This window comes from Garra rufa, chromosome 20 (assembly GCF_049309525.1).
Source record: "Garra rufa chromosome 20, GarRuf1.0, whole genome shotgun sequence".
Classification (NCBI taxonomy): Eukaryota; Metazoa; Chordata; class Actinopteri; order Cypriniformes; family Cyprinidae; genus Garra; species Garra rufa.
Window position 1 is genome coordinate 11,003,982 of NC_133380.1, and position 12,257 is coordinate 11,016,238.

At 30.4% G+C, this 12,257-nt stretch overlaps 1 protein-coding gene across 1 annotated transcript in view; it reads right to left on the reverse strand.

The window, feature by feature from the left end:
- Nucleotides 1-618: 618 nt before the first annotated feature.
- Nucleotides 619-12,257, reverse strand: part of LOC141294333 (thrombospondin type-1 domain-containing protein 7B-like) — a 25,578-nt gene continuing 13,939 nt past the window's right edge. The window contains exons 4-10 of the mRNA XM_073826390.1: nt 10,255-10,426; nt 9,906-10,079; nt 6,915-7,010; nt 6,685-6,767; nt 4,347-4,539; nt 2,226-2,313; nt 619-1,857 (exon numbers count right to left, since the gene is read on the reverse strand). Of these exons, the coding sequence (XP_073682491.1) occupies nt 1,779-1,857; nt 2,226-2,313; nt 4,347-4,539; nt 6,685-6,767; nt 6,915-7,010; nt 9,906-10,079; nt 10,255-10,426 (885 nt within the window). The 3' untranslated portion in view covers nt 619-1,778. The remainder of the gene's footprint in view (nt 1,858-2,225; nt 2,314-4,346; nt 4,540-6,684; nt 6,768-6,914; nt 7,011-9,905; nt 10,080-10,254; nt 10,427-12,257) is intronic.

Sequence of the window (12,257 nt, forward strand, 5' to 3'; positions counted from 1 at the left end):
AAAACCACTATTTTTAATTGCAATAATATTTCACAATATTACAGTTTTTTTTCAGTTTTTTAATCAAATAAACACAGCCTTGATGAGCATAAAAGTCTTTAAAAAACATCAAAAATCTTACTGATCCCAAACTTTTGAACGACCAGTTTTAAATTTTAAATTTGGTCCAGTTAATGAATTTACATAGCCACTAATATTTAAAACTCAGATGATCTTTTAAGATGTCCTTGATGTTTTGTTATTGTATTGTATGTGTATAGAGCATTGTATAGAGCATTTTATAGAGCGTAGGAGAACCAAGCAAAAATCTCAGACAACTGGGTTTTCTAAAATTGTATCCTACTGCCACCTACTGGCCCATACATCTACATGCAACTGTGTAGCACCTGCGTTTTCCTCATTTGATCTCATCTGTTCTAACTAATGCACTTTCTAATTACAATTCATGAGAGGAATATGACAATCTGGGCTTGGCCCATAGAAGTTGGCTCAGTATATTGATACTGATCAGAAATGACAGCAGCACCGTTCCAGAAGCGCAAAGACGGAGATAAATCTCAAAGAACACAACCAGAGACTAAAACACGACATGTTCAAGTCCCACCAAGACTCCTCTCAGAGATTTAGATTTATTTAGAAACCACTCGAAGACACAGATAGAAAATATTCACAGCATACACAGCATACAAAAGAACATGTCACAACCTTTTCAAGGATAACAAAGCGTTAAAATGCATCAAAGCTGATCAGAGTGAATTTAAAAGAATTATTTAAAGGGACAGTGCACCCAAAAATGAAAATTCTGTCGCCGTCGTGTTGTTTTCAAACCTGTAAGACCCAATAAGATATTTTTGATGAAATCTGAGAGCTTTCTGACCCTGTGTACTGAAATGTTCCATCAAAAAATTTTTTATTTGTGTTCGTACGGCTTTGAAATGACATGAGGGTGAGTAATTAAATGACAGAATTTTTATTTTTGCCTGAACTATCACTTTAACACCTAAATGATTCAAATAGGGAGGCTATTTTAAAGGCTATATAGGTTTCAAAACATAAATAAATGAATAAATATGGCACTTAAGATGGCACTAACGTAGTGCGTCAGAAAACATCCCTTTTTAGGGATCATTAAAGGCATAGTTCACCTAAAAACAAAAATTCGGTTAGGATTATCTCCGTCTCATGTACTTTTAAAATTATACGACTTACTTTCTTCTGCAGAACATAAAAGATTTTTAATTAAACGTTGTTAAAGATGTTCTGGTTGCTCTTTTTCATGCCTTTACACCGAATGTGGACTTTTAAGCTTCAAAAAGAGTGCAAAAGCATCATCAAAGTAGTTTATATTTGATGATTCTATTAAAGAGTTGCCAGGAAAATTATTATTTTTCTGTTTCACAGAAGATAGAAAGTCATACAGATTTGGAATGAAAGAAGGGGATGAAAAAAATCTGATTCCTTTAACACGTACAGAATTATTTCCTCATAATGGGCATTAAACAAGACCCTCGCAGCCTCTAAACGAACACACACAAATGGACAGACATACACACTCACGCTATGGTACTTTTCCTCTGTGCAGTTCCTCAAGTTCTTCAGACAGCCTTGCATTTTGTCTTTAAGCTGTTTAAACATCAGTCTTCCAGTCAGCACTGTCTCTGGTCTGGCTCATTGTCGTTCTCAGCTTATGTGCTGCTGTAAACGTGTCAAGTTGTTGGTCTGAAGGATGCCAGACATCTGTTTTGAGCTTGTTTCAGCATCGCATACTCGTGGTGGGCTCACATATCCACGTCTCCATCATACGCCAGAGCCAGTGCCTTCTGCGGACTGCTACTGGGACTGTCCTCTGGGTTTTTACTGAAATGCAAAATGTGCGAATACAGGCTTGCAAAAAAAAAAAGTCTAAATATGTATAGACTCGCAGCCACTTGAGATGCAATTTGTATCATAATTGGTTGCAGTTTAAAATATCACCACTAGAGTGCAGAACATACATAGATGTATTTCATATTAGATGTTTACCAATTACACTATGCCTTGAAAGCATATGCTAGTTGTTTATTTATTTCAGGGTAATGTTCAGTCAGGCAGTCATTATGGCAAAATAAACTGACGGGAGGTTGATTAGGATCCTGATTGTTTTATTATGTGAGAAGAAATAGACTGATAGAGTCATATAAAGAATATTAAACTAGTACAGCCATATAAAAAAAAATCAGCCTCACCATAGTAAGAAGGACATAATGATGAGAAGGAGGATCACCACAAAACCGCCCGCCATCAGCCCATATACCCACAACTTCACACGGCCATCTGTCAATCAAAATAAACATTAATGTTTAGGTGCAGCTTTTGTAAATCATTGTGAATTGATTCAAACTGAGAAAACTGACTCTTGACCACTAGCTGTCAATCAAATAATCCGTCTAATAGAGTGCTGCAGGGATGATATATGTTTGTAGGCTAAAACCTGGAAATGAGTTAGTGTTTTAACACTTCTGGTTCCATCGTCCTAAAGTCAATGGGTTTTTTGAATGAGTTTTTGGTTAAAAGTCTGAAATAAGGTGTGCCCGTTACCGCCACTCTCGTAATTTTTTACTTTTTTTCTCAGAATTGCGTGAAATAAACTTGAAAAATTGTGAGTTATAAAGTCAGAATTGTGAGAAAAAAGTAAGAATTGTGAGGTATAAACTTGCAGTTGCGAGAAAAAAAATCAGAATTGCGAGAAAAAAGTAGGAATTGCAAGATTTAAACTTGCAATTGCGTGGAAAAAAGTCAGAATTGTGCAAAAAAAAGTAAGAATGGCAAGTTATAAACTTTTTTCTCAGAAATTAGAGTTTATATCATATTCTTACTTTTTTTGTCCTCGCAATTTTGACTTTTTTCTCAGAATTGTGAAATATAAACTAGCAATTGCGAGTTAAAAAGTCAGAACTGTAAGATAAACTCGCAATTCTGAGAAATGAAGTCATAATTGCACAAAAAAGTAGGAATTGTGATAAAAAAGGTAAGAAGGTAAAAGGTAAGAATTGCAAGATATAAACAATTATGAGAAAAAAAGTCAGAATTTGCTGGAAAAAGAACTGAGATATAAACTCGAAATTGCAAGAAAAGTCAGAATTGAGTGAAAAAAAAGAAAAGAATTGCAATATATAAACTTGCAATTTCCAGAAAAAAGTCAGAATTGTGTGAAAAAAGAAAAGAATTGCAATATATAAACTTGCAATTTCCAGAAAAAAGTCAGAATTGTGTGAAAAAGAAAAGAATTGCAATATATAAACTTGCAATTTCCAGAAAAAAGTCAGAATTGTGTGAAAAAAGAAAAGAATTGCAATATATAAACTTGCAATTTCCAGAAAAAAGTCAGAATTGTGTGAAAAAGAAAAGAATTGCAATATATAAACTTGCAATTTCCAGAAAAAAGTCAGAATTGCAAGAAAAATGTAAGAATGGCAAGATATAAACTCAATTACGAGAAAAAAAGTCAGAATTTGCTGAAAAAAAAAGAATTGTGAGATATAAATAAACTCTCAATTGTGAGAAAAAGTCAAAATTGCAAGTAAAAAAATAAGAATTATGAGATACAATCTTGCAAATGCAAGAAAAAGTCAGAATTGTGAGACAAAATGTAAGAATTGCAAGATATAAACGGGCAATTGCAAGAAAAGTCAGAATTGCACGAAAAAAGTAAGACCTGCAAGATATAAACTTGTAATTGCAAGGAAAAATTTTGAATTGCAAGTAAAAAAAATTAAGAATTATGAGCTAAAACTCACAATTGCAAGAAAAGTCAGAATTGTGCAAAAAAAGGGAGAATTGCAATATATAAACTTGCAATTTCCAGAAAAAAAAGAATTGTGAGATATAAACTCACAATTGCAAGAAAAGTCAGAATTGTGTGAAAAAAGGAGAGAATTGCAATATATAAACTCACAATTTCCAGAAAAAAAGTCAGAATTGCACAAAAAAGAATTGCAAGATATAAACTCAATTGTGAGAAAAAAAGTTAGAATTGCGCAAAAAAGTTTGATTTGCGAGATATAAACTCGTAATTGCATGAAAAGTCAGAATTGAAATCTGAGCACTTTCTGACCCTGCATAGACAGCAATGTAACTGACATGTTCAAGGCCCAGAAAGGTAGTAAGGACATCATTAAAATAGTCCATGTTACATCAGCGGTTCAACCATAATTTTACAAATATACAATTTCTCTTCTTCTGTGTCAGTCTTTGCTGCATGTTCAGGAGAGTACCATGACCAGGGTTATGCTTATTTCCATGTTTGCCTACAAAGAGATTTCTTCACTGCAGTGCTCTGTAGGACAGCGTATAGGTGTTGTCAGTACCTGGTCCAAGAGGCTGAAGCACCCAGTCCTTGATGTGGTTCTTGTTCCGAGCGTGTTCTGGTCTAAGACGGCCTGTGGTGGTCTTCACATCTGCCTTCCTATGGTCCAACCCTGGGGTTCTGGTACAGTAGTCAAGGAACCCATAGGAGGTCATGACCTCTGTGAAGCCTTTCTCACAACCACAGACTCCATTCTGACAAGAAGACAGAGAGAGTTTATGAGAAACATCACCAGAGTGATGGGCAGCAGGTGACAGCTGGATACTGAAATGTGCTGTCGTTTCACATATGGAGACATACAGTTGTTAATTGGATGGCATTAGAGGGTGAGATGAAGTTGTGATATGTGATAATGAAGGTATTTACATCTCACCATAACAGATTGCCAAATGATACCACACTTTATAAACTCTAAGCATCTGTCACAGCACATTTCTATATAAATATAGTATTCACTGCTGGTAAATGTTATATTGTTGTTATCCAGGCATTGGGTAATGTTGCCATCATCCAAAGCCATGGTTTAACAACAGCTGTATTACCAGTAGGGTCAAACTCAAAAACATGTCTCTATCATTATAGCCAGAAACTGTCATTAATTACTTACCCTCACCTTACTACCTTTCTGGGTGTATGAACATTTTAGTTTAACATTGCTGACTATGCAGAGTCAGAAAGCTCTCAGATTTCTTTACAAATATCTCAGTTGTGTTCCGAAGATGAACAAAGGTCTTACGGGTTTGGAATGACGGTGAGTAATTAATAACAGAATTATTATTATTTTATTTTTTTTGCGTGAACTATCCCTTTAACTGTATTTATGATTAAAATAAAAATAAAAATTTAAATAATAATAAAAAATATTATTAAAAAAAATTTAATAAGCAAAAAGATATACCTAAAAGTATATTATAAATAAAAAATTAAGATTAAATTTTTGTTCATTACTATTTTAGTAAATTAAATAAGTATAAAGTATAAGTGTAAATAAAGTAAAACTATTTTTAGAGTGTAAAGTATGTCACTGTAAAGTATAATTACAAAAAATAAAATAGGTTTTTAAATAAAAAAAATAATGTAAATACAAATAAATTGTCAATAAAATAGCAATACATTTTTATACTTACTACAAAAAAACACAATTGTGTTAATATAAACAATAATTATTAAATTACCTATTACATTTGTACAATAACAGTAATAATAATCAATAATAATAATATTTTGAGTTAGTATTTATTAATATTTTGATATTTGATATTTTGTATGTTTTTTAACATTTCTATATAGCTGTAAATAATTTGTGTTAGTTTTAGTCATTTTAACTTATTTCAGTTTTTAACATATACCATTTTTGTTTAAGTTTTTGTTTTAAAAATTATATTTTATTTTTTTATTATGACAATGATTTTTAATCACTTTAGTTTGAGTTCATTTTTAGTTAATTCTAATTAAAAAACTTTTGTCAATTAAATAAGTACAAATAAAGTACAATAATTTTTGGGGGTGTAAATGTCACTGAAAAGTTTACAATTACAAAAAAAAAATTGGTTCTTAGTTGAAAAAAAAAAAGTAAATGTAAATACAAATAAATTGTCAAAATAATCAGATATAACAACAACAAAAACAACAATATTTTGTTATTTAATATAAACAATAATTATTAAATTATCCATTACATTTATACACTAACAATAATTATAATCAATAATAAAAATAAAATACAAACAAATTTTTTTATACATAGAAATAACAACAATAATTATTATACATATCACGACCACCCCAGTTTATGTTACTGTAATAAACAAATATTCTTAATAATATAAGAAAATAAGTTATAGCAATGCATCTAACCAAATGAGAAAGTAATTTTGTCATGTGCTTTTGTCATTTTTTATTTTTTTTTGTAAATATTTCTATATATTTTTTATCATTTTAGTTGTAATAATTTATCTCATTTCAGTTATTTGCCATAGCAACATTTATCATTTTTGTTTTAAGTTTTTTATTTAATTGCTATATTTTATTACAGCATTCACTTATGACAATGATCATTTTTACAATTTTTTTCCCCAATAAAACTGAGGAAAATGTTTTTACTTTTCATAAAAAAAAACATTTGTTATAATGCAAAAAAAGAGAAAAATACACACACACACACACACACACACACACACACACACACACATATATATATATATATATAGTATGTATGTAGTTTTTTTTTTTTATTATGAGATATACTGTATATATATATATAGAAATAGAACCTGAACACATATTCACATATTCTTCATGAGATAATAAATGAGAATAAATGAGATTGTGTGCGTCACCTGTGTGCAGAAGGAGAAGGGTTTGGTGCAGGGAGGGTGACACTGTCGAACAGCAGAGGGCTGGTTCTGAGCAATGCAGCCTCCTAATGTAGAGAAACAAAATTAAAATCTGCCATCATGTTTTTCCAAGTCCTTTCCACAGCTAAAAAAAGCTATGAAATAAGATATGAAGCTGATTTCTAATGATACCATTTTGAGACTTAATGCGTTCTTAATGCAATAGTGCGCACCTGTGACGTTGACTCCATCAGAGCGCTGGCACCACACCAGTCTACGGTTATGCCTCCATTCACCGCTCATCCATTCATAACTAAGACACGTTCCTCCTGGAAAAACAGACAAAAACACACTAGAGTGCTTTTCTGGTTTACTGGCTAAACAACACTTCCTGTCTATCACGTCTCAGTCTTGGAGCTATTTTCTCAAACAGAGAGAAAATAACAGCTCGGCAAAACAACAGCTTGGAACTGTCCAAGGTGAAGAGAGAAAGGGGTTTATTCGTTCAAACATAAAAAAAAAACAAGTATTGTATTCTTTTAAGTGTGGAGGACTGGTACTTTATCAATATCTGCCAATCAACATGTTGAAAATAAATGGCATACACTACCAGTCAAAAGTTTTTGAACAGTAAGATTTTTTTATATTTGTTTAAGTGTCTTTTGCTCACCAAGCCTGCATTTATTTGATCCAAAGTACAGCAAAATCTGTAAATTGATAGAAATTAATACTTTTATTTAGTAAGGATGTTTTGAATTGGATCAAAAGTGATGATAAAGACATATATAATGTTACAAAACATTTCTATTTCAGATAAATGCTGTTCCTCTGAGCTTTCTATTCATCAAAGAAAACTGAAAAAATTCTACTCAACAAAGTTTTACTGTTTGCTGTACTTTAAATCATATAAATGCATAGTGATGCTTAGTGAGCAGAAGAGACTTCTATTAAAAAAATATTTAATCTTACTGTTCAAAAACTTTTGACTGGTAGTGTATGTTCATGACAAGAAAAAAAACCTTAAACTCTAAATTTTACTTTATTTCACTTAAATTACTTGACTTTTACTGTATATTTGTACTTATCTTACTTTTTACACCTAAAAATTAATTTTACCATTTCGTGAAAAGGGTTGTTATATATTTTTTTAATGTTTTTTAAGAAATCTTTTAATCACCGATGCTGCATTTATTTGCAGCAAAAAAGTTTTTATGTTTTTTCTTATAAGTTTTTATATAAAGTTTTTATTTATAGAACAAAAAAGTTAATATTTCAAAATGTTACTACAGTTATTTTAATATATTTTAAAAAGTAATTTATTCCTGTGATACAATGCTTACAAAAAAAGAAACCAATAAAATTACTTTTATTTTCACCCAAAATGCATTTTACTGCAACATTACTCCAGTCTTCAGAAATAATTTTAATATTTCATAACCAAAAAAACAAGTATTGTGTTTTAAACGTGGAGGACTGGTACTTTATCAATATCTGTCAATCAAAATAAGTGCTGTATGTTCCTTAAACCTTAATCTTTACTTTATTTTCTACCTAAATTACTTTTATTTCCACCCAAAATATATTTTACTGTAAATGTGTACTTATCTTTTAATTTTTAATTTATAATTATATACTTTTTACACCTAAAAATGAATTGTACCATTCAAAAGCTAAGAGTTGTGAGATTTTTTTTTAAAAGAGGGTTCTTATTAGCACCAAGACTGCATTTATTTGCTCAAAAATACAGGAAAAAACGTAATATTGCACAATATTATTACAGCTTAATGACTATTTTCTATTTTAATATATTTTAAAATGTAATTTGTTATTGTGATGCAATGCTGAATTTTCAGCAGTCATTACTGTATGTTCATATGTTCATTACAAAATAAATAAAAATAAAACTTAAACACCTTAAACTGTACTTTATTTCACCCAAATTACTTTTATTTTCATGTTAAATACATTTTACTGTATATTTGTACTTATCTCTTAATTTGTATTCATAATTATATACTTTTTACAACAACAACAAAAAAAGTTTTTTTTCGTCAGATTTTTTTTTTTAATTAAAGAAAGGCTGCATTTACAGTGCCTTGCAAAAGTTTGCATTTATACCCCTTCATTTTTTTCACATTTTGTTTTGTCGCAGCATTATGTTAAACTGCTTTAAATTAGTTTTTCCCCACATCAATTTACACTCCATACAGCATAATAATGACAAAGCAAAAACCAGATTTGCAAATTTTACAAATTTAGTAAAAATAAAACACTGAAATAAGTACATTGCATAAGTATTCATACCCTTAACTCAGTACGTAGTTGAAGCACCTTTACAGCCTCAAGTCTTTTTGGGTATGATGTGACAAGCTTTGCACATCTGCATTTGGCAATTATCTGCCATTCTTTGACTCACCTTTTCACCTCTCAAGCTCTGTCAGCTTGGATGGGGGCTGGCAGACATTTTCTAGAGTCCTAGTTGTTCCAATCGTCTTCCATTATGGATAATGAAGGCTACATGCTTCTGTGAACCTTCAATGCAGCAGATTTTTTTCTGAACTCTTCCCTAGATCATTGCCTTAACGCAAGTCTGTCACTGAGCTACAGGCAGTTATCTTGACCTCAGGACTTGGTTTTTGCTCTGATATGCATTTTCAGCTGTTAGACCTTTTCTGAGAGGTGTGTGCCTTTCTAAATCATACTCATTCAAATGAATTTGCCACAGTTTAACTCCACTCAAAGTGTAGTAACATCTAGAAGCAAAATGAATGCTCCTGAGCTAAATTTCGAGTGTCCCAGATAAGGGTATGAATACTTATGCAATGGGATCTTTTCAGTTTTTTATTTCTAATAAATTTGCAAAGTTGTTACAAACCTGTTTTGTGCTTTGTCATTATGGTGTATGAGATGTAGATTGATGTGAAAAAAAAAAGTAATTTAGCAGTTTAACATAATGCTGCAACAAAACAAAATGTGAAAAAAATGAAGGGGTATGAATACTTTTTCAAGGCACTGTATTTGCTCAAAAATACAGGGGAAAAAAAAACATAATATTGCAAAATATTCTTATAGTTTAAAACATTTAAATATATTTTAAAATGTAATTTATTCCTGTGATGCTAAGCTGAATTCACCAGCAGCCATTACTCCAGCCTTCACAAATCATTTAAATATATCATGACTCAGACCACTAGATGTTTTCTCCTGTATAGTTTCCGACAAACCTCGGCATGGCCGCGTCTCATACATCTGGCTGGGACAGCTGTCCTGGTTCTCCGGGACCTGTGTGACTACGGCTCTAGAACGAGCCTGTCGACCCCACGTCTCAAAACTCCTCCCATCCAAACACAGCAGCTGACACGAACTCCACTGCGACCATTTGGTTAGATGACATTCTCCTGAACGCGAGATAGAAATTACAGCCAATGAGCAGGTGCGAAAAGCTCCTCAAGACAGATGTGATTAATTTAAGATGCTGATTCATCACTAACGGACCCTTCATTTTGATAAATGTCACTATCAAGTAGTCACTAGTGGGTCATTATTTAGCTTTGTGTTTTGTGAGATGCAAACCTGGACAAGGGATTGCGCAGAGCTGCAGTAACTCAGTCTCGCTGACTTTCTGTGAATTTCCTACACACATTTGATCCTCTACTGGAACGGGCTGAGGAGGACCTGAAAGAGAACCCCAGTGCACTACACAGGATACTTCCCTCCGACTTACTCCCTCGCCACAGTCGGCTCCCTGCGAACGGAGAGAGCGAAAGATTACAGAGAATTTCAGCTGTCTAAAGATCTAAAGATCAAAATGGTGATGTTATTTTGGACTATTTAGATGTATTATTCATTTGCTGTGCGCTGCAGGTGTTTTTTTTAGATTTCTGTTATTTAGAAAGTGTAAATCTGGTGGGTAGAAAGAAGCCCCTCCAGATTTAACCGTAATATAATTGGCTCATAACACCGCGAGGAGGCCTCCGCATGGGCTTGTGTCCAAACACGCCAAATGATTCACAGCCAGAGAGCTTTTCTAATCGCTTGCTCTTCTGATTGGCTGAAAAAGTGTGTTGCTCCCTTGACTCTTTTTTTTTTTCCTGCTTACAGAAGCAACGTCTGTCATAGAAACACATTTGATTGCTCAGGACACCTATTTCACTGAGGCTGTAGGGAGATTTTATACATTACACATGGTATAAAAATGCACCTTTAGTTGGTAGTCTTTGTTCTCTGCTGAGAAACTAATAAAGGCAGTTTCTTTTTACAGTTTATTTGTTTCTATTTACAGTTAAATATTTTACAGTTTAAAATAATTTTATTTAAATTGTACTTATTAAACGTATTACATTTTTTACAACTAAAATTAATCTTAATTTTCATTTATAATGATATACTTTTAGGCATATTTTTACTTATTTACTTTTATTTATCAAAACTTTTATTTATATCTATTTACAGTTTTTACAAGTAAAAATCTTTTTTTTCTTTACAGTTACATATTTTACACCCCCATAAAATAAAAAAATATTTTTTTAACATTTTGTAATTATAATAATATTATAATAATAATTGTATTTTATTTTATTTATTCATTCTTGCACATTTTTTACAACTAAAAATTAGTCTTAGTTTTAACTTATAATGATATATTTTTATTTTTATGTTTTTTATTTATTTATTACATTTTTTTTTACAACTAAAAATTAGTCTTGAATATTTATTTATTATATATTAATAAAATAAAATAAAATATATTATTATATACTTTTAGGTATATGTTTACTTTACTTTTTACATTTTTTTTACATTTTGTAATTATATATTTTACAGATATATATTTTACACCCCAAACTATTTTTTTATTTGTACTTATTACATTTTTTAACAACTAAAAATGTATCTTAATTTTTATTTATAACAATTTACTTTTAGGCATATTTTTACTTATGTCTTTTTTTTATTTGTATCTATTAACATTTTTAACAGTAAAACCTTTTTTTTTATTTGTAATTATATATTTTACAGATGCATATTTTTCACCCCAAAATATATATATGTTTTATTTGTACTTGTTACATTTTTTACAACTAAAAATTAATCCTAATTTTCATTTTCATTCATAATGATATACCTTTTAGGTATATTTTTATTTTTCTATTTACATTTTTTACAAGTACATTTTTTTCATTTTGTAATTAGTTTTTACAGTTACATATTTTACATCCCAAAATATGTTTTTTTATTTGGACTACTTACATTTTTTACAACTAAAAATGAATCTTAATTTTAATTTTCATTTATATTTTCATTTATTATTTGTATCTATTTTCATTTTTACAAGTATTTTTTTTAAATTTTGTAATGATCTATTTTACAGTTACATATATTACACCCCCAAATATGATATTTATATTTTATTTTACTTGTACTTTTTTTTGGAATACTTTTATTTGTATCTATTTATATTTTTTGTCAGTAATTTATTTTATTTTGTAATTACAGTTATTTTATTTGTACATATTCAACTTCAGCTGAAATTTTTTATTTTAAATTTTTAATCCTAATTTTCAGTAATTATGATG